The sequence below is a fragment of the Lolium rigidum genome, chromosome 4 (genome assembly GCF_022539505.1).
Source record: "Lolium rigidum isolate FL_2022 chromosome 4, APGP_CSIRO_Lrig_0.1, whole genome shotgun sequence".
Taxonomy (NCBI): Eukaryota; Viridiplantae; Streptophyta; class Magnoliopsida; order Poales; family Poaceae; genus Lolium; species Lolium rigidum.
This window is the reverse complement of record NC_061511.1, coordinates 61,497,205-61,523,682: the sequence shown is the minus strand read 5'-3', so window position 1 is coordinate 61,523,682 and position 26,478 is coordinate 61,497,205. Positions and strand designations below refer to the sequence as shown.

The 26,478-nt window shown below is 42.2% G+C and overlaps 1 protein-coding gene across 1 annotated transcript; it reads right to left on the bottom strand.

Annotated features, from left to right (window-relative positions):
- Positions 1 to 1,727: 1,727 nt before the first annotated feature.
- Positions 1,728 to 5,903, bottom strand: LOC124708185 (peroxidase 5-like). Its single transcript, XM_047239872.1, has 3 exons — positions 5,446 to 5,903; positions 2,392 to 2,716; positions 1,728 to 2,279 (listed from the first exon to the last, which is right to left on the bottom strand). The coding sequence occupies exons 1-3, from the start codon at positions 5,695 to 5,697 to the stop codon at positions 1,822 to 1,824; spliced, it is 1,035 nt and encodes a 344-aa protein (XP_047095828.1). The 5' UTR covers positions 5,698 to 5,903; the 3' UTR covers positions 1,728 to 1,821.
- Positions 5,904 to 26,478: the final 20,575 nt, after the last annotated feature.

Here is a 26,478-nt window from a genome sequence, read left to right as displayed (position 1 = left end):
ATGGGGTTTAGAGACATGCGTCTTTTCAATCAAGCATTACTCGGCCCGCCAAGCTTGGAGGTTAATCATGTTTCCTAACAGCTTGTGCGCCCGAGTACTGAAGGCTCGTTACTATCCTCGAGGAAATATTGTTGATACAGTTTTTACTGGAAATCCATCTTCTTCGTGGTCAGCTATAGCCTATGGGCTGGAGTTACTGAAGAAGGGTATGGTGTGGCGAGTAGGGAATGGCAGCAGTATACGCATCTGGCGTGACTGCTGGTTACCAAGATTATCAAATAGCCAAGTCCTTACTCCTAAGAGGAACAGACGTATTAAGTGGGTCTCCGAGCTTCTGGATGACAATGGTGGTTGGAAAACACAGTTGATCAGAGATACTTTCTATCCTATAGATGCAGAGGCTATCCTTAAAATAAAACCATCAAGAAGAGGGTTTGCTGATGTTCTGGCATGGCAACCGGAGAATTCTGGGTGTTTCACTGTCCGTTCCGCGTACCATTTGGCTTTCAATAATCTCCCGGCTCAATGCTCGTTTGGAAGCTCAAGCCATAGACCAGATGGCAAGGATCCTTGTTGGACACGAATCTGGGGCTCTTCAGTACCTCCAAAGGTTAAAACTTTTGCATGGAGAGCAGCTTCTAACGCCTTAGCGACGGAGGGCAATAAACGCAGACGGAATATGAAGGTTACTGGTCTCTGCACGATTTGCAATACAGCGACGGAGGATGTGGCGCATGCCTTAGCTTACTGCCCACATTCTAGGCGTCTTTGGCAATCTATGCGTGAGTGTTGGTTCCTCCCACATGAAGCTACTTTGCAAGTCGCTTCTTCGTCCTGGTTTCGGACTGTTCTTCTCTCGGTGCCGGTTCAAATGGTTGATCACTTGATTCTGGTGGCATGGAGGACATGGTACGAGCGGAATGAGGTAACCCATGACAAACCTCTTCCATCTACGGCGAGTTCGAAGAAGTTCCTATGTAACTATGTGAGGATTCTGGATTCCATTAAACATACTCCGGTTGACCATATACTAAAAGGCAAAGGTCCTATGCTGGCAACAGAGGATGTGCATCACAGGCCGAGTCTGGGAAAGATTTCATCTGATAAACCCTGGACCAAACCTCCCCCGGGTTGGGTGAAGTTGTCTATAGATGGATCTTTTCAGAGCAAGAATGGTTCTGCGGGTACTGGCATGGTTTTACGAGACTCTGCTGGTTCAGTAATCTTCTCGGCGTGTCGATCACTTATGTCGTGTGAGCAGCCTCTGGAGGCGGAAATCCTAGCCTGCCTGGAAGGATTGGAACTTGGGTTGCAATATACTCAACTGCCAATCATGATTGAAACAGATTGTCTCCAAGTGATTTCATCGATTCATGCCAAGGAACAAGACCGTTCACATTTTCTTCATAGTATTTCTGAGATTAGAGAGCTAGCTAGTGGTAGCAGAGTGTGCAACTTTGTAAAAGTAGACCGTAGTCAGGTAAGGATTAGTCACTGCCTTGCTAATCTGGCAAGAGCAGAGAACATCACGCAGTTTTGGCTCGGAGCAAGTCCTGAGTGTGTTGCACAGGCACTTGTTGATGAGTCTCTTGTAATCCTGTCTGATTAATAAAGGTCTGGTTTTACCCGCAAAAAAAAGATATAGATGCTTTTATGCATGCTGTGTAAGCTATACAGTTTATAACGCAAACAAATGTGTATATATTGCTCACCACCATACGAAAAGAAATGAAAGAAAAAACATTAACACAAAAGAAGAACGTGTATCGTGATCTTTTCCAAACATATAGTACAGAGACGAACGCAGCAACTGGTTATATACTAGTTCACCTTGGAGCAGTTGAGCCTGATCTCCCCCTTGGCCCCGGTGAGCACCTCCATCTCGCTCACCTTCACCATCGCCGCCACGAAGCGCTTGGCCCAGTACTCGGCGGGCTCGCGAGCGTAGAGCTCGACGAGCGCCGCCGTGTCGGGGCTCTCCATGAGTGCCACGTCGGAGCCGAGCGGCACGTTGCCGGCCAGCAGGTTCTTGTAGTACTGGTTGTCCATGACGAACGGCGTGACGTCGTCGAGCTGCACCATGGTGGTGTCGTTCTGCGCCGCTGTCTCCGGCGGGCACTTCTCCTTCAGGAGCGCGGCGTACGCCGTCGGCAGCGCAGGGTCCGTGGTCAGCGCGCCGCCCTGGGAGAAGTTGTAGAGGCGGTCCGTGAACGACGAGCAGTGCGAGGTGCCGATGGTGTGCGCCCCTGACAGCGTCACCATCTCCTCCGCCGTAAAGCCTGTAAGATCCAACATGGTTTCAGTGTTTCAGAGCTAAACAAAACGTACTTCCTGTGTACCACAAGCCTTCTAATTTTGGCATATTTCTAAGACGACATGCATGTTAATTACCTTTTGCCGTGAAGTTTTCCACGAGCTGAGAATGGTTGAAGTCGGGATGAGGGACACTGGGGAGGACCTCGTCTTCCTTGGAGACGAGGCCATCACGGCGGCCGGTGGGCACGGCGTAGTCGAGCCCGCTGGCGAGGAAGGCACCATCGCGGGCGGCGAGGGCGAGAATGTCTGCGCAAGACACGGTTTGCGGGCAGAGCTTCTCAAGAGTCTCCTTGGCGTCGCTAATGACCTCGAAACCATCCAAGCTGGGATTGTTTGCCTTCGAGTCCCTCTCCGCCATGCTCCCTGGCGTGGATTCCAGCAGCACCGATGCATCACACCCCTAGAAAGTAGACCCCACATTGTTCTGAGTAAATTAATACTCTTTCGCAAAAAAAAATACTAAATTAATACTCCGTAATAGCTATACACTGTTCGGCACTTCCAGATAAGCGATCCCAAGGCGGCTCAAAAACCCATCTAGGGTTCCGTCCCCTCGCCGGCGACGCTGCTTGTCCGCTCCGCCTCCGGTGGCCTTAGGGCCTTGGAGGTGTGGCGGACCACAGCCTCTCGTCGGCGGGAGGGTTTTCATCCTTTGTTAGGTTGTTTTCAGTTCCTTCTTCGGGATGGTGAGGTGGCGGCTCCATCTTGATGTCAGAATAAGGTCCTCCTCGCTCTATCCTCACTCTGGTGATGCATCTAGCATCACCAGAGGGCACGTGGAGTCATGTCCTGGCGGATCTCGCGGGATCCAATCGGTTTTCGTGTTCGTTGGGTGTGGTTTCCGGTTAGTCTCTTCCAATCTATGGTTGTCATCTTTGGCGACGGTTGCTGCTCTGGTGCGTTGGTCCTTTGGAACCTTAGCACGACGACTTCCCGTTTGTCTACTACAACAAGCTCTACTACGACAAGCTTTGCCCGGATCCGGTGATGGAGGGGTGAGGACATCGGCGCGCCTTCGGCTCGCGTCAGTGTTTGTAGTCGTCGCTAGGTGGTCGAACGACCTACTTGTAATTTTTATTACTTTTGGGTCAATTTGTACTGCTATTGATGATTATTAATAGATCGGTGGAATTTTCGCAAAAAAAAAAAAATAGCTATACACTCCTTGAGTGAAAACCCCTAGAAAGTAGTACATGTCTCATGATTGAGAATTAATTTATTTTTTCACTGGAATATTCATCCCCTTATAACAATTTATTCATCTAGTATATAAGAGAATGTAATATTGTTTCAATCGACTAGTAATAAATTAAAAACCACTCAATTTGACAACCATTTTCACACACATTTATAAATTATTCACCAAGATGTGAAATTTATTCATCTATTGTAAAATAACTAAAGCTTTTGAAGTCATGCACAAATCTCGTAGATTGACGCGCCTCGTGTAACTTGTGTTGACTGCTAATTCTCACACAATTGAGAATTAGCCAAGCTCCCGTCTTTTTAATTTCATTCTCAATATATGAAGGGAATTTCAGTTTCTATACCATATTTGTAATTTTTTATGGTGTTTTACCCTATTTAATTATTTTTTGTATCATATTTACCCAACATTCGTGATAGTGTACAAAGTTTTACCCATTTGATCATTTTCTCAAGATTCAGATAGCATGGTCCCACTAGGTAGGCCGATGAGCGTGGTGAGTTAGTTGCCAACTAGAAAGCCGAATGCAGTGTTACGTTTTTTCTCAACCCGCTCCACCTGACCCGCTAACACACACCCATGCAGCCAGCCTAGCGTGACCTGACTGCGTCGCAATGAATCACTATGAGTCATCTAGCAAGACCAACCGTAGAAATATGATGTAAAAGAATGGAATTCAGTTCAATATTACGAAATTAAAATACAATCGACATCGTAAGTTGACATAATGCCAACACATAGGTTCAAATTTGTCTTGGCAGTAAAATAATACAATTATGCTATACCTTGGGTCAACTATTATAGGATTTGCTAGTTCTCAGCTAGTTGAGAATTAACTTCATGTCCAATCAAGTCTTACACCATTTGATTTGCATCGTGATTTGTGCTAGTCATGAGTTGTAACATGAGTTGTAACTAGAATTTGATGACATCATCTGCCTAACTGAGAACGAAGTTAGTTCTCAGCACCCAGCTATTATAGACCAACCTTAAGAACCACCCGCCTGGGCCATTGATATTCGTACAAGTACAGAAAGATAAGATAATTTTTATCAATCATCATAAATGTCAGACTCAAGAAATAAACACGAATGAGATAGAATGACATGTGTAAGAATATTCCTACCATTAGTAAGTATGTTTCTTCGCCACATTTTTTGAAGAATATCAGACTATCATTGCACTCATGAGAACGTTGAGATCTGACCATGATTTTCATGTACACATGGGCAAAACTCGGGTTGCGCTAGGTTTTGGGTCAGGCCTAAAAAGCCCGGTGCTAAAAACATAGGCTCGAGCCTGGCCCGACCATTAGGCCTACAAATTAGGTCCGAGCGCGACCTAAACAAGCAAAATTCTGGCCTGGTCCGGGTGTCTCAACCCAATACTTGCCTAAATCGCACATTTTGTAAACCCTCGCTTGGCTTGACTCGCCACTTGGGCTCCAAATTCATGCCCGCGCCCGGCCCAACGTGCAAGCTTGGCCTGGCCTGAGACTTTCAGGCCGGGCTGACTAGGGCTGTCCGGGCCAGGCTGCCCACACCCAAGATTTTTCCATGTTTGTAAAAATGGAACCATCGAGCAAAACTACACGTGATGATAAGTATTCCCTCCTTTCCATTTTTTTGGGTCAAAACCACGATAATAAATTCATATGTATATGAGTACCGTGTCTCTACTCTCTAGACGTCCAAAATTTCATATGTCCTCCCTCCGTTTACTAATAAAAGATGTTTTAATTTGTGTAGATTCATATATTTTGGTATGTATCTAGTTTACTTTTAGTGTGTAGATTCACTCACTATGGTCTGTATCTAATTCACTATGAAGTATCTAAAACATCTTATATTTATAAACAGAGGGAGTACAATATATAAGTATATATCTCAAAAGTATAAAGTAAACATCAGCGAGCGGCTTACGCGAACGAAGCAGTCGTGAAAGAAGAGACGGATTAGATCGGCCGGGGTGCCGGGCTCCTTCTCAAAGGCCTTGGTGACGGTTCGCCGGACGACCTTCTCCGCCTTCGGGCACAGCTTCTTGTAGAACCCGACGGACAGCCCAGAACCTTTCGCCACCGTTGCCGGCGATGCTAACAGCACCATCAGCAGCACCAGCGCCGTCGTCGCCACGGTCGGCGCGGGCAGGATCGACGAGCCGCCCATGGTGGTCATGGAGGAGAAAGGCGATCGAGTAGGTAGGCGCCTAGGTAGCTTGGTGCTGCTAAGCCAAAAACGCCAATGTTGGCTTATATAGAAACAACGAAAGTTCCCAGGCTTGTAGCAGAAATGTACGCTAGCTAGCTAGCAGCAGCAGCAGTGCCGCCATTGATGGATGCTAGGGTGGGTGGCGCGAGCTTGTCGCCGACGACGACAAATCGTCTCATCGCGGTTTCGATTTCGTTTTCGGTGCGGACTAACACGGCAATGCATGCGTGCGCTTGCTTTCTTTTGTTTAACTAAACTACTGTGCGTGGCCTTGTGATCAACACGGAAATATGTATCTTCTTTTCGTGGTTGGTTGGTGATCCATGGCCGTCGTACATTGCTTTATGTTCCCGTCTTGCAGGGGATCTAGCTAAGTTCATATGCGACCGTGTGCTTGTGCTTAATAACGAACAGTGCTGTGATTTCCCTCTCTCTATAGTTGTACCATGTCTTACAATATTACGTTATCAAAAAAATATTGTATATCACCCATCAGGCCAAGTCTAGCGATCACGCCAACGGGAAATTATTAAGGACAAGGCTGATGTCTCGTCGACCTTTTTGAGAAAAAGAGGTCTCCGAATAAACTTGATGGATGGCTTATTACCTTCCAAATAAGTGCGGTACATGTGTAGCACCTGCTCAATTGGCATCTTCTTCCAATCTGACAAGATTAGTGGTCAGTAAGTACAAAGTTAATTTGAAGTTTCCCCTCGAAAAGAAGGAAAAGAAAATAACGGGTGGATTTCTGACAGCGGCCGGGATCACCCTGTCCCCTGCCATCCAACGGTGCAGACACGCACAAAGCCGATTCTTCATGAATCATCGTGATTTAGCGCGCTTCGAGATCAAGGCAACAACAACCCGTTGGGCCTAGCTAGAATGAACATTCACCGCGGAAAACGCATCTTTGAATAGTAATTTGCTATTTGTCAAGTATTTTTGTTTTTGGATCTCGGCAAAGACAAACTTCACCATGTATCAACACAACAACACTCAGCAAAGAACTAATACACCGCAAACACCAAAAATACACTCGCCAAAAAATATAATACACGACAAAGATTGCCTTTGCCAAGTGTCCTGGTGTCCTGGTTTGACACTAGGCAAAGGCACTCTTTGCCAAGTGTCAAGTTTTGGCACTCGGCAAAGACGTGCACCACGTGGCTACTGCACCCACACTTGACAGGAACCCTAACGACACCAGGCTTTGCCGAGTGCCCACACTTGGCAAATGCAACAGGTTTTTTTGCACGCGGGAACTTTCCCGCCAAGTCTCTGTAGTGTTCTCTGGCTGACACTCGGCAAAGACTACCTTTGTCTAGTGTCAAATCTTGACACTAGGCAAAGACATTAGGCTTCGGCACTTACTTATCCTCCGCGTCACTATTTAACATTTTTCTCGCAACTAGTTCACATAAAACGACGCTTGTGAAGGTTTTCTATTTTTCCAATTTTTTGGGTGAGTTGTGCTCAAGCTGGGACCCACGTGAAATGATGTTTTGCAACAACGAAAGTCATGGGGCCCATGGGTGGGAACAGCGCGAAGGCGAGACAGAACCACATATAAAATGACACGGTGCGAGCCTAAAAATGACTTTCCCAAAATGACTTACCTTGGGACTAATCCTTGAGGAGTGGAGGGTTTGGTGTGAGTGTAGAGGTAGACGGATTAGAGATGTTCACTACCTTTGGCCTTCTTAGTTAGGCCGGTTTGTAAGGTGGACTCTATCTGTTTGTATGAGATATCTTGGTCCGCTTCTTATGCTTAATACAATGACACGTAGATCTGCTGCGGGTTCTCAAAAAAAAAAAAGTCTGGAACAAGGCCTTTAGTTCAAATATGACCCTCTTTTAGCTAAGTAGGCAGGAGACCGCGTAAAATGCCATGAATTACCGGAAAACCAACACGCTACGTACGTGAACCATCGCTTAGATGTGGTCTTCTATTTTTATGCACATGCGCTCCTTGCAGCTACTTTTAAAAATCTTATTTTGGCATTTGAAAAATAAAAAAATGGATTTTTTGTGCGTAGGAATGAAAAATCCATGTTCGTGAAATTACACCGTGAAATCACACTCGGGTGACGAAAACTTTGCCCAATGGTTCTTGCCGAGTGTAATACCCGGCAAAGACTTTGCCGAGTATGTATTTTTGGTACTCTAGGAAAAAAACTGTTTTCCTGCAGCGATGGACATATAGATATAACTCTACAAGAAAGTCATGGCTGAGCAAATTGATGTAGCTTGAGCGTTTCAGCGTTCCTGTAAGCACAGGACCAGCAGGCTACGAGGCTGTACATTGTAATCTCTCTACATAATTGTTAGTTGGAGAGTATTTCAAGAGATAGCTTCATGGAGCAGGATATTGTACCACCTGCTCATCTGGCACCTTCTTAATTTCCAGCCAACAAAACCGGTGACAAGTACAGATTAACAAAACCAAAGAGCTTTCCATCAAGAAAGAAAGAAAAAGACACATACATACGTGGACGGCCAAGATCTGCCCGCTCGGTCATCCGATGGTGCAGAGGCCGACCAACGCACTCACATCACAGCCCGGATGTCACCATCGATCGATCGATCTAGCCATGCCTTTTGAGCTCAATGCAACGCACCAGTGGGTAGCTTCCGCGACCATTTGAGATCTGGTCCGCATTTTTCACGCTGCTAATAGGTAGTGGCATTACCGTTAGTCCATCACGATTGATTGAACAAAGGACTATCCATGAAAATGCAGCAATCAGTTTGGTGCATTAACATTTTTTTTTGGGTTGTGCATTAGGTCAGTTCGATCGCCAGAGCTCACAGGCACAAGCAGTGGCGAGGACCGGCCGGCTACTGTGTATTAACATTTTCTTTTAGGTTTGTGCATTATCACTTTGATCGTAAACGTGGCTGTAGTAAGCTCCTTGAGGCTGGAAATGCAGACCAACAGTTCTTTACTCCTCTATCAATCAGTTTGATGCATTTGTATCGGGAGCATGTTCGCTCTTCGGCTATTAGGCCATTTAAAACGCTGAAGTATGTGCTTGGTACGTAGTAGACTTTTTTTAAGCATCCTAAACATAATGGGAATTCTACCTTTTTAAATACTTTGAGGTGCCTGGTTTTAGCTAATCCCTCCACCTAAATAAATTGACGTAGTTTATGAGTATATGGCTACCATGGTGCTCAATCACAACTTTCCCGCCAAAAAATGTTATATGTAGGTTAACTTCAGTTCTATGGCCATACCTTATATGGTTTAATTCTTCTTCATACTTGAAAGCTGGAATCAAACAAGAGGATTCACCGTTTCAAGTGGCCCGATTTATTTTGGACACCAAATAAGTCTGTATTGGTTTGTTTGGATTCGGCTGCGGACATGTAAATGGCCGTTCAGCCACGTTTGTCCGTTTGGACGGCGGCCCAGTGTATTTGGTCCACCACCCTGGCCAGTGGCAAATATTTTCTTTCCCTATTTCAACCTAGTTGAGCAAACATATCCTGCCCTTGCCCTTGATCCCTACCCCTCTTTCCCCTGGCTCCTTGATGCCTCCTAAGTGTAAGAGATCAATTGTAGTAAACAAACATTGTCGAACTCGCGAGGAGCTGAAGGTATTTTTTAGCAAGTTTGACAAGTAAACAATAAAAATAATGCAGTAGTTTTGGTATTTTGAGTGTATAGTTTGCAATGAAATAAAGTACTAAAAGTAAATAGCAATAAGTAAATGCTCTCAGTGAGAGAAAGCTCAATCCTCTATGCAACACGAGGACAAGCTCAAGTGTGTACTTATATGTGACAAGTGTTCCCGAGGACGGCATGGATTCACTAGCATTTAGATTTTTACATAATATGGTGAATATCTTGTCAAGTTTTATTTCCTTAGGGGCGGAGCCCAAATTAGGTGCAACCATAGATATGAGCAAATACACCCCTTATGATGAATCCTAGAGCCATTTTCATGAGCAAGTATAGAAATCATTAAGATATAAATATCCCATCATAGCAATTAGTTCATGGGTCCCCTACTTAAACCCCTCTAATGCAACTCAAAGTATTGGAAAACGGTTTTTGTCATTCCGACCCTTCCAACCCTCACCATTACATTAAAGTGCATCCCTATGAGCCCATATAGGTGAAAAATATGCAGTCGACGTTCGCATAAAACCATCATAGAACAACATAAAAGATGATTATTTTGACCAAATGCTCACTGCACATCATATAGAATCATAGCCAGATCATCCTATGGCATCAGGAAAATGGGGAACTACTCACAAATGCCAAACATGGTGTGGATCAGAGACATAATGATTACAACACAATCTGAAAATATAATCTCTCCACCAAATAAAGACAAGATACCAATCACAATCATGCAATAGCACTTAAAACAATATCAGGGTTTGACTATCACAAACTATGATGTGGAATGGAGTTGATCTCGAAGATGGTGATGGTGGTGATGATGGTGCTAATGAAGATGTTGATGGAGATTCCCCCTACGCCAAGGAGGAGTGGTGATGATGCTGGCGTCGATTTCCCCTTCACCGAAGGCGCCGGTGCTGCAGGATCTGCCCTCTCCCGGAGTAGGAGAGGACTTTTCCTCCGCTGCCGGCTCAATAGATCTCGGAAAAAATATGGCTTAGATTTTCTGGCGAGACGGATGCATCTGTAAAAAGGAGGAGCCAAGGCGATGCTTGAGGCTCAAATGGGCCATGGTGGCGCGCCCAGCCAGGTAGGGCACACCACCTGGGCTCATTTGGGCCTCGTGGCTCCTCTCGCGTGCTTCTTTGTTCCACGGTCCTTCTCTCGGTGAAAAACTGATCTGGTATTTTTTTTCTTTGATTTTTAGTTGTCCAGAAGGGCCCTGAAACAGCAAAATACAAAAAAGAAGGTTTTCTACCTCCCAGAAATTAAATACCAATGGAAAGGACTTTGTAGAAAAGTCCCGTAAATAAAATAAAAATGCATAAATAATGATGAATCATGGCAAATATCATTCAAAACTAATCATATGAGTTACTATATTGATGATGTAAAATGCATGTATCAACTCCCTCAAGCTTAAACATTTGCTCGAGAACATTTGCTCGTTCTTGAGCAAATCGAATAGATCATACCATGCTTCAATGAGCTTATGGTTGATAACAAAATACGAGCATGGCGTCATCAACTTATGCATATTCATTTGTCTTGTAAAATCTCTGAACCAACAACCATAAAAATGTGGGCTTCATACAATAGAAATTCTAGCTACTACCCCTACCATTTGAACAAAACTAACCATTGCATGTTAGACAATTGAACATGTTTCAGATTTCTCTTTTCTCTTTGCATGGTTTTTTGCCTTGCTTTCTTTGATTTTTTACTTTGCCTTTGTAATGAAGATGAACTCTCATAGAGCAACTAGTTAGAAGAAGAGAATTTATTAAACAACAAGATAAACACGAAGTTTGACTTTGTCAGACACTTTGCCATATTTTAAATGGTATTAGTTAATAGTCTTGCTCCCTAGTAACCAGTATAAACCTTATTCATGGATCTTTCAATCATGTCATATGCTCTGCATCAACCTTTGCCTTTCACTTTTCATGGCTTACCGAATGCTCGGGTGCCTACCTTTCATTCACTTTCTTATTGTACAAACTCAGTTCGGCTACATATGCTCCTGATACGTCTCCGACGTATCGATAATTTCTTATGTTCCATGCCACATTATTGATGATATCTACATGTTTTATGCACACTTTATGTCATATTCGTGCATTTTCTGGAACTAACCTATTAACAAGATGCCGAAGTGCCGGTTCACGTTTTCTCGCTGTTTTTGGTTTCAGAAATCCTAGTAACGAAATATTCTCGGAATTGGACGAAATCAACGCCCGGGTTCCTATTTTGCCCGGAAGCATCCGGAACACCCGAGAGCCGCGGAGGGGGCCACACGGGCCCCAGATGATAGGCCGGCGCGGCCCACCCCTGGCCGCGCCGCCTTATGGTGTCGTCGCCCCTTCGACCTTCTGACGCTGCCCTTTCGCCTATATAAAGCCCCTGCGTCGAAAACCCTTACGGAATAAGCCACGGTACGCGAAACCTTCCAGAGCCGCCGCCATCGCGAAGCCAAGATCTGGGGGACAGGAGTCTCTGTTCCGGCACCCTGCCGGAGCGGGGAAGTGCCCCCGGAAGGCTCCTCCATCGACATCGCTGCCATCTCGACCGCCATCTTCATCAACGCTGCTGCTCCCATGAAGAGGGAGTAGTTCTCCATCGAGGCTCGGGGCTGTACCGGTAGCTATGTGGTTCATCTCTCTCCTATGTACTTCAATACAATAATCTCATGAGCTGCCTTACATGATTGAGATTCATATGATGATGCTTGTAATCTAGATGTCATTGTGCTAGTCAAGTGAGTTTTACTTATGTGATCTCCGGAGACTCCTTGTCCCACGTGTGTAAAGGTGACGAGTGTGTGCACCGTGTGGGTCTCTTAGGCTATATTTCACAGAATACTTATTCACTGTTATGAATGGCGTAGTGAAGTGCTTATTTATATCTCTTTATGATTGCAGTGTGTTTTGTATCACAATTTATCTATGTGCTACTATAGTGATGTTATTAAAGTAGTTTTATTCCTCCTACACGGTGTAATGGTGACAGTGTGTGCACTCGTGTTAGTACTTGGCGTAGGCTATGATTATGATCTCTTGTAGATTATGAAGTTAACTATTACTATGATGGTATTGATGTGATCTATTCCTCCTACTCGGCGTGAAGGTGACGAGTGTGCATGCTATGTTAGTACTTGGTTTAGTCGTGTCGATCTTTCATGCACTCTAAGGTTATTTAAATATGAACATTGAATTGTGGAGCTTGTTAACTCCGGCATTGAGGGTTCGTGTAATCCTACGCAATGTGTTCATCATCCAACAAGAGAGTGTAGAGTATGCATTTATCTATTCTATTATGTGATCAAAGTTGAGAGTGTCCACTAGTGAAAGTCTAATCCCTAGACCTTGTTCCTAAATACTGCTATCGCTGCTTGTTTACTGTTTTTACTTGCGTTACTACTTGCTTGTTTACTTCCTACAATATTACTACCATCAATCGCACGCCGATAAGCTATTTTACGGCGCCGTATTACTGCTCATACTTATTTATACCACCTGTATTTCACTATCTCTTCGCCGAACTAGTGCACCTATTAGGTGTGTTGGGGACACAAGAGACTTCTTGCTTTGTGGTTGCGGGGTTGCATGAGAGGGATATCTTTGACCTCTTCCTCCCCGAGTTCGATAAACCTTGGGTAATCCACTTAAGGGAAACTTGTTGCTGTTCTACAAACCTCTACTCTTGGAGGCCCAACACTCGTCTACAAGAATAGAAGCACCCGTAGACATCAAGCACTTTTACTGGCGCCGTTGCGGGGAGGAAAGGTAAAAGGTACTCACACTCCGGATCTCGGCTACTAAGCTATTCTCTGGCGCCGTTGTAAGTACTCGAAGCTATTTCCTTTAGACTCTGCAATTGCGACATTTGGTTTCTTGTTTACACTAGTTAGACATAATGGACAACAATGAGCTTCTTATTCTATTTCCTGATTTAAGACATGGATGGTTTGATGCGAAAATTAAAAAACCCATGAAACATATTAATATGAATGCTTTGAACACTATTGTTGCTAATGTTATGGAAAATTATAAGCTTGGGGAAGCTGGATTTGATGAGCATGATATTTTTAGTCCCCCAAGCATTGAGGAGAAAATTTACTTTGATGATACTTTGCCTCCTATATTTGATGATGAGAATAATAATGATAGCTACTTTGTTGAATTTGCTCCCACTACAACTAATAAAATTGATTATGCTTATGTTGGGAGTAGTAATTATTTTATGCATGAGACTCATGATAAGAATGCTTTATGTGATAGTTATATTGTTGAGTTTGCTCATGATGCTACTGAAAGTTATTATGAGAGAGGAAAATATGGTTATAGAAATTTTCATGTTACTAAAATGCCTCTCTATGTGCTGAAATTTTTGAAGCTACACTTGTTTTATCTTCCTATGCTTGTTACTTTGCTCTTCATGAACTTGTTTATTTACAAGATTCCTATGCATAGGAAGCATGTTAGACTTAAACGTGTTTTGAATTTGCCCCTTGATGCTCTCTTTTGCTTCAACTTCTATTTCTTGCAAGTGCATCATTAAAACTGCTTGAGCCCATCTTAATGGCTATAAAGAAAGAACTTCTTGGGAGATAACCCATGTGTTTTTTACTACAGTACTTTGTTTTATATTTGTGTCTTGGAAGTTGTTTACTACTGTAGCAACCTCTCCTTATCATGTTTTTGTGCCAAGTAAAGTTTCTATGTTAAAGTTGATGTTATATTTGGGATCGCTGCGCAGAAACAGCATTGCTGTCTGTCATGAATCTGGGCACAAGTCTCTGTAGAAAATTCAAAAAAATCTGCCAATTTACGAGCGTGATCCACAGATATGTACGCAACTTTCATTAGTTTTGAGTTTTTCCGTTTGAGCAAGTCTGGTGCCATTTTAAAATTCGTCTTTACGGATTGTTCGTTTTTGACAGATTCTGCCTTTTATTTCGCATTGCCGCTTTTGCTTTGTTGAATGAGTTTCTTTGTTCCATTAACTTTCAGAAGTTTTGTGCAATGTCCAGAAGTGTTAAGAATGATTGTGTCACCTCTGAACATGTGAATTTTGATTATGCACTAACCATCTAATGAGTTTGCTTGAAGTTTGGTGTGGCAGAAGTTTTCAAGGGTCAATAGAAGAGGGTGATATAATGTGATCGAGAAGAGTGAAAGGTCTAAGATTGGGGATGCCCCGGTGGTTCATCCCTGCATATTTTAAGAAGACTCAAGCATCTAAGCTTGGGGATGCCCAAGGCATCCCCTTCTTCATCGACAACTTATCAGGTCATTTCTAGTGAAACTATATTTTTATTCGGTCACATCTTATGTACTTTACTTGGAGCGTCTGTGTGTGCTTTTATTTTTGTTTTGTTATCTTCGTTCTCTGAATAATTTCATCCTTGTGTGGGAGAGAGACACGCTCCGCTGGTTCGTATGAACACATGTGTTCTTAGCTCATAATATTCATGGCGAAGTTTCCTCTTCGTTAAATTGTTATATGGTTGGAATTGGAAAATGCTACATGTAGTAATTGGTAAAATGTCTTGGATAATGTGATACTTGGCAATTGTTGTGCTCATGTTTAAGCTCTTGCATCATATACTTTGCACCCATTAATGAAGAAATACATAGAGCTTGCTAAAATTTGGTTTGCATAATTGGTCTCTCCAAGGTCTAGATAATTTCTAGTAAAGAGTTTGAACAACAAGGAAGACGGTGTAAAGTCTTATAATGTTTACAATATGTCTTTTATGTGAGTTTTGCTGCACCGGTTCATCCGTGTGTTTGTTTCAAATAACCTTGCTAGCCTAAGCCTTGTATCGAGAGGGAATACTTCTCATGCATCCAAAATCCTTGAGCCAACCACTATGCCATTTGTGTCCACCATACCTACCTACTACATGGTATTTCTCCGCCATTCCAAAGTAAATTGCTTGAGTGCTACCTTTAAACATTTCAAAATTTATCACCTCTGATTTGTGTCAATGTTTTATAGCTCATGAGGAAGTATGTGGTGTTTATCTTTCAATCTTGTTGGGCAACTTTCACCAATGGACTAGTGGCTTCATCCGCTTATCCAATAATTTTGCAAAAAGAGCCGGCAATGGGATTCCCAGTCCCAAATTAATTAACAAAAATAGACACTCCTCCATGGTATGTGATTGTTGGACGGCACCCGAAGGATTCGGTTAGCCATGGCTTGAGAAAGCAAAGGTGGGGAGGAGTGTCATCATAATAAAACTAAAATAAAAAGGCACTCCTTCATGGTATGAGATTGTTGGCGGGCACCCGAGGATTCGGTTAGCCATGGTTTGTGAAAGAAAGGTTGGAAGGAGTGCCACCCAAAAATAAAATAAAATGGGAGCCGCTCTTTGAAGGTTTGTCCGGCAAGGGGTTAGAGTACCCACTACCATTCGTTGACAACAACAAACACCTCTCAAAATTTTACTTTTTATGCTCTCTATATGTTTTCAAAACCAAAGCTCTAGCACAAATATAGCAATCAATGCTTCCCTCTGCGAAGGGTCATTCTTTTACTTTTATGTTGAGTCAGTTCACCTATTTCTCTCCATCTCAAGAACCAAACACTTGTGTGAACTGTGCATTGATTCCTACATACTTGCATATTGCACTTGTTATATTACTTTACATTGACAATATCCATGAGATATACATGTTATAAGTTGAAAGCAACCGCTGAAACTTAATCTTCTTTTGTGTTGTTTCAATACCTCTACTTTGAATTATTGCTTTATGAGTTAACTCTTATGCAAGTCTTATTGATGCTTGTCTTGAAGTACTATTCATGAAAAGTCTTTGCTTTATGATTCAGTTGTTTACTCATGTCATTACCATTGTTTTGATCGCTGCATTCATTACATATGTTTACAAATAGTATGATCAAGATTATGATGGCATGTCACTTCAGAAATTATCTTTGTTATTGTTTTACCTGCTCGGGACGAGCAGAACTAAGCTTGGGGATGCTGATACGTCTCCGACGTATCGATAATTTCTTATGTTCCATGCCACATTATTGATGATATCTACATGTTTTATGCACACTTTATGTCATATTCGTGCATTTTCTGGAACTAACCTATTAACAAGATACCGAAGTGCCAGTTCCTGTTTTCTGCTGTTTTTGGTTTCAGAAATCCTAGTAACGAAATATTCTCGGAATTGGACGAAATCAACGCCGAGGTTCCTATTTTGCCCGGAAGCATCCAGAACACCCGAGAGCCGCCAGAGGGGGGCCACACAGGCCCCAGATGATAGGCCGGCGCGGCCCACCCCTGGCCGCGCCGCCTTATGGTGTCGTCGCCCCTTCGACCTTCTGACGCTGCCCTTTCGCCTATATAAAGCCCCTGCGTCGAAAACCCTTACGGAATAAGCCACGGTACGCGAAACCTTCCAGAGCCGCCGCCATCGTGAAGCCAAGATCTGGGGACAGGAGTCTCTGTTCCGGCACCCTGCCGGAGCGGGGAAGTGCCCCCGGAAGGCTCCTCCATCGACATCGCTGCCATCTCCACCGCCATCTTCATCAACGCTGCTGCTCCCATGAAGAGGGGGTAGTTCTCCATCGAGGCTCGGGGCTGTACCGGTAGCTATGTGGTTCATCTCTCTCCTATGTACTTCAATACAATAATCTCATGAGCTGCCTTACATGATTGAGATTCATATGATGATGCTTGTAATCTAGATGTCATTGTGCTAGTCAAGTGAGTTTTACTTATGTGATCTCCGGAGACTCCTTGTCCCACGTGTGTAAAGGTGACAGTGTGTGCACCGTGTGGGTCTCTTAGGCTATATTTCACAGAATACTTATTCACTGTTATGAATGGCGTAGTGAAGTGCTTATTTATATCTCTTTATGATTGCAATGTGTTTTGTATCACAATTTATCTATGTGCTATTCTAGTGATGTTATTAAAGTAGTTTTATTCCTCCTACACGGTGTAATGGTGACAGTGTGTGCACTCGTGTTAGTACTTGGCGTAGGCTATGATTATGATCTCTTGTAGATTATGAAGTTAACTATTACTATGATGGTATTGATGTGATCTATTCCTCCTACCTGGCGTGAAGGTGACAGTGTGCATGCTATGTTAGTACTTGGTTTAGTCGTGTCGATCTTTCATGCACTCTAAGGTTATTTAAATATGAACATTGAATTGTGGAGCTTGTTAACTCCGGCATTGAGGGTTCGTGTAATCCTACGCAATATGTTCATCATCCAACAAGAGAGTGTAGAGTATGCATTTATCTATTCTGTTATGTGATCAAAGTTGAGAGTGTCCACTAGTGAAAGTCTAATCCCTAGGCCTTGTTCCTAAATACTGCTATCGCTGCTTGTTTACTGTTTTACTGCGTTACTACTGTTTGTTTACTTGCTACAATATTACTACCATCAACTGCACACCAGTAAGCTATTTTCTGGCGTCGTATTACTGCTCATACTTATTTATACCACATGTATTTCACTATCTCTTCGCCGAACTAGTGCACCTATTAGGTGTGTTGGGGACACAAGAGACTTCTTGCTTTGTGGTTGCAGGGTTGCATGAGAGGGATATCTTTGACCTCTTCCTCCCTGAGTTCGATAAACCTTGGGTAATCCACTTAAGGGAAACTTGCTGCTGTTCTACAAACCTCTGCTCTTGGAGGCCCAACACTGTCTACAAGAATAGAAGCACCCGTAGACATCAGCTCCCTCTACCAAAAATATATATTTCAAAATATCGAAACATATTGATAAAAAATTCTTCATGTACATCTTAATAATATATATGCGTTTGTCAAGTTTTGCGAAAAATTGAGATATTTTGTGGTCTATGTAAAAAACAGAAAATTTATCTTGTAAAATATCTTATTTTTAGCGCCGAATTTTGTCTTCTTTGCACACGCCACACGACAAGTCGATTTTTCGTGAAACGACTTTCTGACACATGAAGATGTACATATGATTTTTTGTTTCAACTTTTTTAAACTTTCAAAATATGTCTAAGATGAATTTTAAAATAAAGAGAGCATATGCTCCCATATGCCAAAACATCACTCCAGCTATTACAACTTTAATATTGTTCCGTAGCCTCCGTGTTACTTTCACTAAAAAATTGTGTTCCAAAGAACTGGCAAAGGATTACACAGGGAAGATAGGCATAGTTACATGAGATTTATCATCTATTTTCTTAGCTTGATTAGCCCAGAGTTCGATCAGATCAACGCATTGCCTCGCTACCCTTTGGATTGGTATCTGCTCGTCGCCAAATGCTTTCCGGTTGGTCGGTCAACATATGAAATTGACTTGGCACGGAAAAAAGCTGCACCATGCCGGCCATGCTCTGGAAACCTCTTGGGCAACCCCAAATGCAAGAGCTTCATTTGGCTTGTGCTCTAAAATAGAGTTTGGACAGCGGGTAGGCTCAAACGCCGTGGATGGAAAAATTGCGGAAATTGTATGCTTTGCAACCAAACTCAAGAATCCGCCGCCCATCTAATCTTCTCTTGCCGCTTCAAAAAAAATGTTTGGTACAACATGGAGTGACTTGGGCGCATTGATATCAACCCGAAGGTGTGGCATGAAGCTCCAACCGTTTATGAGTGGTGGATATTCTTCGTGCAAAAGAATGGCCAATCAAAACGGGTGATGGCATCACTTGCCATGCTCGTGTCTTGTGAAGTTTGGAAAGAAAGAAATGCACATGTCTTTCGAAACCACTACTCCACGATAAGTTTCAGTCAGCTGAAACTTATGTTATGTCTCAGTCGTTTTTTTGTCCGTTGGATCTCTACATGCATCAAGATTTGTGTCATCCCGCTTTTTGGCAGTCAGCCCGTTATGTTGTCTTGTTGGGCCCAGATTGTTGTTTTGGGTAGTTGTTGGGCTTTTTTGTTGCCTACCGTTGCCTGTGTGGGTCCCGCTTGTCTGTCTCTCGTAGTTGTGAGCGTATCCATTCCCCTGTCTCACCGCTTTTCGTCTCCTATCCATCCATTCCCCTGTTCAAACCACGGAGCGAGACGACCGACGCAGAGGGAGAAGCGAGGGGACGGGGCGAGGCGTTGCTGCCGTCGGTGGGGAGGCGTCTCCGGCGTCGGTGGGGAGGCGTCGCCGGCGTCGCAGGAGGGAGGCGTCGCCGGCGTCGCAGGAGGGAGGCGTCGCCGCCGTCGTAGGAGGGAGGCGTCGCCGCCGTCGCTTGATGGAGGACTCGGCGGCGTCGCAGGAGGGAGGTTTCGCCGGCGACGAAGGATGGATGGGTTCGCCGCCTCGGAGAAGTGAGGCGTCTCCGGCGTTGGAGGCGGTCAGGATATCGACGGGGGAAGGTCAGGATATCTGCTGGTTTTTGTCTCTGTTTTTTGCTAGTTGCGGACCAAATCTGGGTCTCTATTCGTCGAATCCCTATGTAACCAGCCTTGAATATCCTGTCTATATGATGATAGTAGTCGATTATGTTTGTTTTTTGAGCATTAAGGTTGGTTCATGGATAGATCTGGTAGTTTTGTGGTATGTTCGTGTGCGTTTTTCAGGATGGGATTTGTGTTTGCCTTGTTGTTTGTTCATGTCGTTTCACTTGCTATTTGAAACCTGGAAGGATTAGGGAGAAATTAGTTGTCCTCTTGTGTGGGTTCGTTGTCTAGTTGGTGCGAATTTCGTGGAGCCCTGTCTGGTAGTGTTTTTATAGTTTTTCAGAAGTGAAATTGGTTGGCTGTACTGCATGGCTTGTATAGTGCTGTAATGAGTGTGAAGCTAATGCAGCTGATTTAACAACTGGGATGGGTTTGTGCACAGTAGTCTGAAGCAGAAGTAGCTTTGCTGGTGTACTTCAACCTGGAATGCTGGCCTTTGGAGTATGACATGACCATCTATATTGCAGTTGTGAATTGAAGAGTGGACCTGGAGAAATTATCTTTTGTGCCCACTCTCGGTTTTATTTTGAGCTATTGTACTGAACTCTGAAATGGTTGGATTAGTTTGTCATTGTTCATGTTGGAATTTGTTCATATCTCCCCTGCCCTCTTAGATGTTATATGGTTTGTTATGGTCCATCGCAAATATTGCTCGCCCAATTCCCATACTCATCTGCAATTCCCATACCCATATCAATTCGCTAGGCTGTTTTTAAATTAGCCGTTGTTTCAGTGACCATGTATTGCGAGACAAACGTCACTCTGTCTCCTGGCGCCATGAAGCTATCTGAATACCTTCCTCCCTCACTACATCTCAGAGATAACACCAGTAGCTGGTCCTGTTTTTTAAGTTGCTTAATGATTGGATTAACATAGTTTCAATTTGCCTATAGTCATGTTTAATTGTGTAGTTGTCTTGAGTAATTGAAAGTAAAATCAGTGGTGAGAACAAATAGTTTTAAACTGCTTTGGATGCGTGTATCCTAAATTTAGTTTGCAAGGTACTACCCTTTTGGTCATGTTTTTCATCTTTTGTCTGATTCTTTTGCTAGTGATCATGGATACTTGAAGTACAAATGGATTATTCATTTGATGGGAATTATATCAATGATGGCCATCGGAATGTTGCGTGAAAGTGAAGTCAATCATTATGATTATGTGAGTGATGATAATTTGTCGCAAGAGATTATAAGGTCTGGTATGATCTTTTTGATCTTTTTTTTGCTTTTTGCTCTCGTTGAAACTGAATTTGTTACTTTTGCTATTATATTTGGAGCTTCAATTTTTTATATCTGAGCATTCTCTTTTACTTTTTATAGATTATCAATAGTGTTCAAAAGAAAGAGAGACGTAATAGTGCTAAGAAGCAGAAGAGAAAGGTTAGTATTGTTCCTTTTCTGTGATTTTCTCATTTTGTATTTAATTTTCATGTGTTTTCTTTTGTTTCATAGTCCTAACTTGGATTGGCATGTATATAATTATCTCAATTGCAACTTGTGTCACAACTGTCCATATTTATATATTACTTGCAACCTTAGTCACAACTCGTATTGGCATTTATAAACTTAGTGCTTTTATCAAGTTGTTTTTGTCAAATAATATGCCAGTGATGAGTTAGTTTTGTAGCCCTAGCCTAAACAAACATTTTTTTTTGACATTACAATTGCAACACTATATGCAACTGAAGTAATATTATTTTTAGTTCTTTACATGTTTTTTGTCTAGTTGCAACTTTAGTTGGAATTGCTCCTTTTTACATAGTCAATTATGCTAATTGCAACCTTAGTTGCAACTATATCACTAGTTAGATTAATCAATTGATTAGGAAGCCGTCTAGTTGCAACCCTACTACTCAACTGCCTTTTATTGAAATTCTTATGTCAGTTTCAAGCATAGTTGCAAATCCTTTTTTGATTTTCCACCAGCATTGCATACCAAGTTTCAATACTGGTCGAACTCAAGTTCCGATACTTTTTGTCTAGTAGGAAATCAAAATGAGTGTTATGCCAGTTTCAAAATTACTTGCAACTCCCTTTTTCTCTCTGTTAAGTTTCAAACGAGTCATAACCTATGAATTTCTCGAGTTGCAACTCAAGTTGCGACTGATAGTGTGAGTTGCAAGTTTCAACCACACTTGCAAATGAGTCAGGACTATAGCTTTTTGTAGTTGCACTTTTGCAATTTAGTGTGTACTTCTGTTGTTTAATTTTATACAGTATCAGTTCTCACTTCTTATTAGTTCTGTCAGTTCTCACTTCTTCCTTTTTATGTTTCTTTATTTTGGTAGAGGTATAATTTTGCAAGATCTGAAGTTAATGGCAGTGAAGCAGATAATGAGTTAAAAGCTTATAGCAGATGCAGTATCTCGTTCTTAAACAAAGTGTTAACAGCAGTTCGTTCTAATAGCAACTATGTGCGTCTTGTCAATTGGATGGGTTTTGGCGAGGTTCTGAATATGGATGATTGTTGCGTGCCAAGGGCGTTTGTTCAATGGGTTGCAGACAATGTTTCTTGTTCTGATGAAGCTATTCAACTTGGCTCCAAATCAATCAAGTTGTCACCTGAAGCAGTTGTTGATACTTTTGGAACTCCTTCTGGTGAAATCCTTGTTGATAGTGATGAAGAATTAGGAAAAGCTGCTTTTCTTGCTCTCTTTGGCCTTATTGATGTTCCTTCAATCAAATTCTTTGGGAAAAAAATTCTGTCTAAGGAGGTTCTCCCTGATGATGTTTTTTGCCGTTGTTTCATGGCGGTTTGTTTAGGAACTCTCTTCTGTCCAAACTCAAACACAAAAATTAGTACCAAGTACATGGGAGCTCTAGTAGTTGTTGATAGAATAAAAGATCGCAAGCTCGGTCCAAGTTTATTCATGAGTGGATGATGATTTACATCAGGAAGTACCAGAATGAGCCACTTAATGCAAAACAACTGAATCGAACTCTTGGTGGATGTATTTATCTTTTAGCGGTATGATTATTCTTGTCTTATTTTTAGTTTGTTAGTTTTCTATGAGCCACTTAGTTTGTTAGTTCTTTTTCATAACTAATTTTGGTTTGGTTTTTCCAGATTCGTTGTCTTGATTTTGTGGACTTCGAGTCCAATTCATATACCGTCAACATTGCCAAGAATCGGAATCTGGAAAGGGAATTTAATTAAAGTCTTCGAGTGACATGTTCATTGGCACTAATGGAAAATACGGCGCATATCCGAGTAAGTTATCTCTTTTCTTTTTTTCCTTATTATTCTTTTTTATCGGTAATGCTTATGTTTTATCAGGAATAATAACCTTTTATATCATTTCTTAGATCAAGGATATATCCGAAACATGTTACTCAACAAATACCAACGAGTACAAGTGAGTTTGCATGGTCCAATGAAATTATGAACCAGTCATTACATGCAGCTCTTGGTGGTCTTGTTAACAACAAGGTACCCATAGCACAGTAGTTTATATTATTATTTAAATGTCCCTTTTTTATAACTTTTCTGAATTGTTGGTACATTTTCTTTTCTTCAGTTGAAGGAAGATATTTCTTCTTCATTCATAAGTATCATGAAAGATGAAGGAAAAAGTTTTTGTATGAAAGCTCAAGAGCTAGTTGTTAAAGTGGTTCAAGCTTTTCAATCAAATAACTTTGGATCCCAGGATACTTTGAAGTTGAATTGTTCCGATGATGGCTCTGAGAAAACTGCAATAGATTCTCGCACTACTGAAAAGTTGCCATCTAGTGACCAAGAAATAGCTAGCGATGGTAAATTTTTTGTCATTTCTAATTAGCATTTATTCTTTTCTTTTTTTGGATCATTGATTCCTGTAAATAATAACTTCATTTTTATCTGTTAAGAGTAACATCATTTTTTATCTGTTTTGGATCTGTATAGAGGGTGCTTTATATCATAGGAAAAGGAGACGAATAGTATTGAATAATACTTCACAGCATTCAAGTAATTCCCAAACAGGCAACATGAGTTTTGAGGAAAACAATGTACCATTCAAGGTAGAATGGCAAATGAAAACTAGTTCAAAGCATTTTTTTTGGAGTGTCTCTTATATACTCTCCTTTTTGATTGTTTTCTCTTATATCTTTTGAAGGATATACCTGGAAATGCAAATATTGTGTCCCAACCTGTTCACTCAACAAGTCTTGGATATATGCTGCCCGCAAATATTAATTCACGAGAGAGCATCAATTGATGATGATTTATCTTCTCGACAAGTTAACAGACCCACTCAAAAAGTTTGTGTAAAAGAAGGTAGATTTCAAATCTTCAATAGTTATTTTCAATTTATTTTTCCATCAGTTATTGATAATATCATTTTGTTTTTTTCACGAAGTTTTTTCTCTTAATCCACTGTTTTTCTTTGTTTTTGTTCAGTAACGTCAGTAAAGATGGATTTGAATAAAAAATGTATTGAACAAGAACAAGAAGAATTCAATGGATTCAACACAACTAATATTGAGCAGGTAAAATTATACAGTCCCACACCCGTTTCAGTATCAACTTGTCTGTTTAATATTCACACTAGGAATTGTCAATTCAAGCTCCCGTTGAAAGACTTTTTTCCCCTTGCTGGCTGATGTCTACGTTCCCCCTCCTTTCCTGTAGACAGTGTTGGGCCTCCAAGTGCAGAGGTTTGTAGAACAGCAGCAAGTTTCCCTTAAGTGGATCACCCAAGGTTTATCGAACTCAGGGAGGAAGAGGTCAAAGATATCCCTCTCATGCAACCCTGCAACCACAAAGCAAGAAGTCTCTTGTGTCCCCAACACACCAAATAGGTGCACTAGTTCGGCGAAGAGATAGTGAAATACGGGTGGTATGAATATATATGAGCGAGTAGCAACGGTGCCGGAAAATAGCTTGCCGGCGTGTAGTTGATGGTGGTAGTATTGCAGCAGTAGTAACACAGCAGTAGTAACGCAAGTAAAACGAGTAAACAAGCAGCGATAGCGATATTTAGGAACAAGGCCTAGGGAATAGACTTTCACTAGTGGACACTCTCAACTTTGATCACATAACGAATAGATAAATGCATACTCTACACTTTGTTGGATGATGAACACATTGCGTAGGATTACACGAACCCTCAATGCCGGAGTTAACAAGCTCCACAATAATGCTCATGTTTAAGTAACCTTAAGTGTAAGATAGATCAAAAGACTAAACCAAGTACTAGCATAGCATGCACACTCGTCACCTTCATGCATATGTAGGAGGAATAGATCACATCAATATTATCATAGCAATAGTTAACTTCGCAATCTACAAGAGATCATGATCATAGCATAAACCAAGTACTAACATGGTGCACACACTCGTCACCTTTGCACACATGCAGGAGGAATAAAACTACTTTAATAACACATCACTAGAGTAGCACATAGATAAATTGTGATACGATGCACATTGCAATCATAAAGAGATATAAATAAGCACTTCACTACGCTCTTCAACGAGTGAATAAGTACTTCGTGAAATATAGCCTAAGAGACCCACACGGTGCACACACTCGTCACCTTTACACACGTGGGACAAGGAGTCTCCGGAGATCACATAAGTAAAACCCACTTGACTAGCATAATGACATCTAGATTACAAGCATCATCATATGAATCTCAATCATGTAAGGCAGCTCATGAGATTATTGTATTGAACTACATAGGAGAGAGATGAACCACATAGCTACCGGTACAGCCCCGAGCCTCGATGGAGAACTACTCCCTCCTCATGGGAGCAGCAGCGGTGATGAAGATGGCGGTGGAGATGGCAGCGGTGTCGATGGAGAAGCCTTCCGGGGGCACTTCCCCGCTCCGGCGGGGTGCCGGAACGGAGACTCCTGTCCCCCGGATCTTGGCTTCGCGATGACGGCGGCTCCGGAACTTTTCTCGTATCGTGGTTTTTTCCGTAAGGGTTTTCGATGCGGGGGCTTTAAATAGGCGAAGAGGCGGCGCGGGAGGGTCGAAGGGGTGGCGACACCATAAGGCGGCGCGGCCGGGGCCTCGGGCCGCGCCGGCCTATGGTCCGGGGGCCCGGTGCCCCCCTCCGGTCCTTCCCGGGTGTTCGGAAGCTTCGTGGAAAAATAGGAACCCGGGAGGTGATTTCGTCCAATTCCGAGAATATTTCGTTACTAGGATTTCGAAACCAAAAACAGCAGAAAACAGGAACTGGCACTTCGGCATCTTGTTAATAGGTTAGTTCCAGAAAATGCACGAATATGACATAAAGTGTGCATAAAACATGTAGGTATCATCAATAAAGTAGCATGGAACATAAGAAATTATCGATACGTTGGAGACGTATCAGCATCCCCAAGCTTAGTTCTGCTCGTCCCGAGCGGGTAAAACGATAACAAAGATAATTTCTTAAGTGACATGCCATCATAAACTTGATCATATTGTAAACATATGTAATGAATGCAGCGATCAAAACAAAGGTAATGACATGAGTAAACAAGCCGAATCATAAAGCAAAGACTTTTCATGAATAGTACTTCAAGACAAGCATCAATAAGTCTTGCATAAGAGTTAACTCATAAAGCAATAATTTAAAGTATAGACATTGAAGCAACACAAAGGAAGATTAAGTTTCAGCAGTTGCTTTCAACTTATAACATGTATATCTCGTGGATATTGTCAACATAAAGTAATATAACAAATGCAATAAGCAAGTATGTAGGAATCAATGCACAGTTCACAAGTG

Excerpts from the sequence above, each read along its gene's own strand:
- LOC124708185 (XM_047239872.1), bottom strand. The coding sequence starts at position 5,697 with ATGACCACCATGGGCGGCTCGTCGATCCTGCCCGCGCCGACCGTGGCG. Across the intron at positions 2,717-5,445 it reads TTCACGACTGCTTCGTTCGC|GGGTGTGATGCATCGGTGCT; the intron begins GTAAGCCGCTCG and ends TCTACTTTCTAG. Across the intron at positions 2,280-2,391 it reads GGAAAACTTCACGGCAAAAG|GCTTTACGGCGGAGGAGATG; the intron begins GTAATTAACATG and ends TGGATCTTACAG.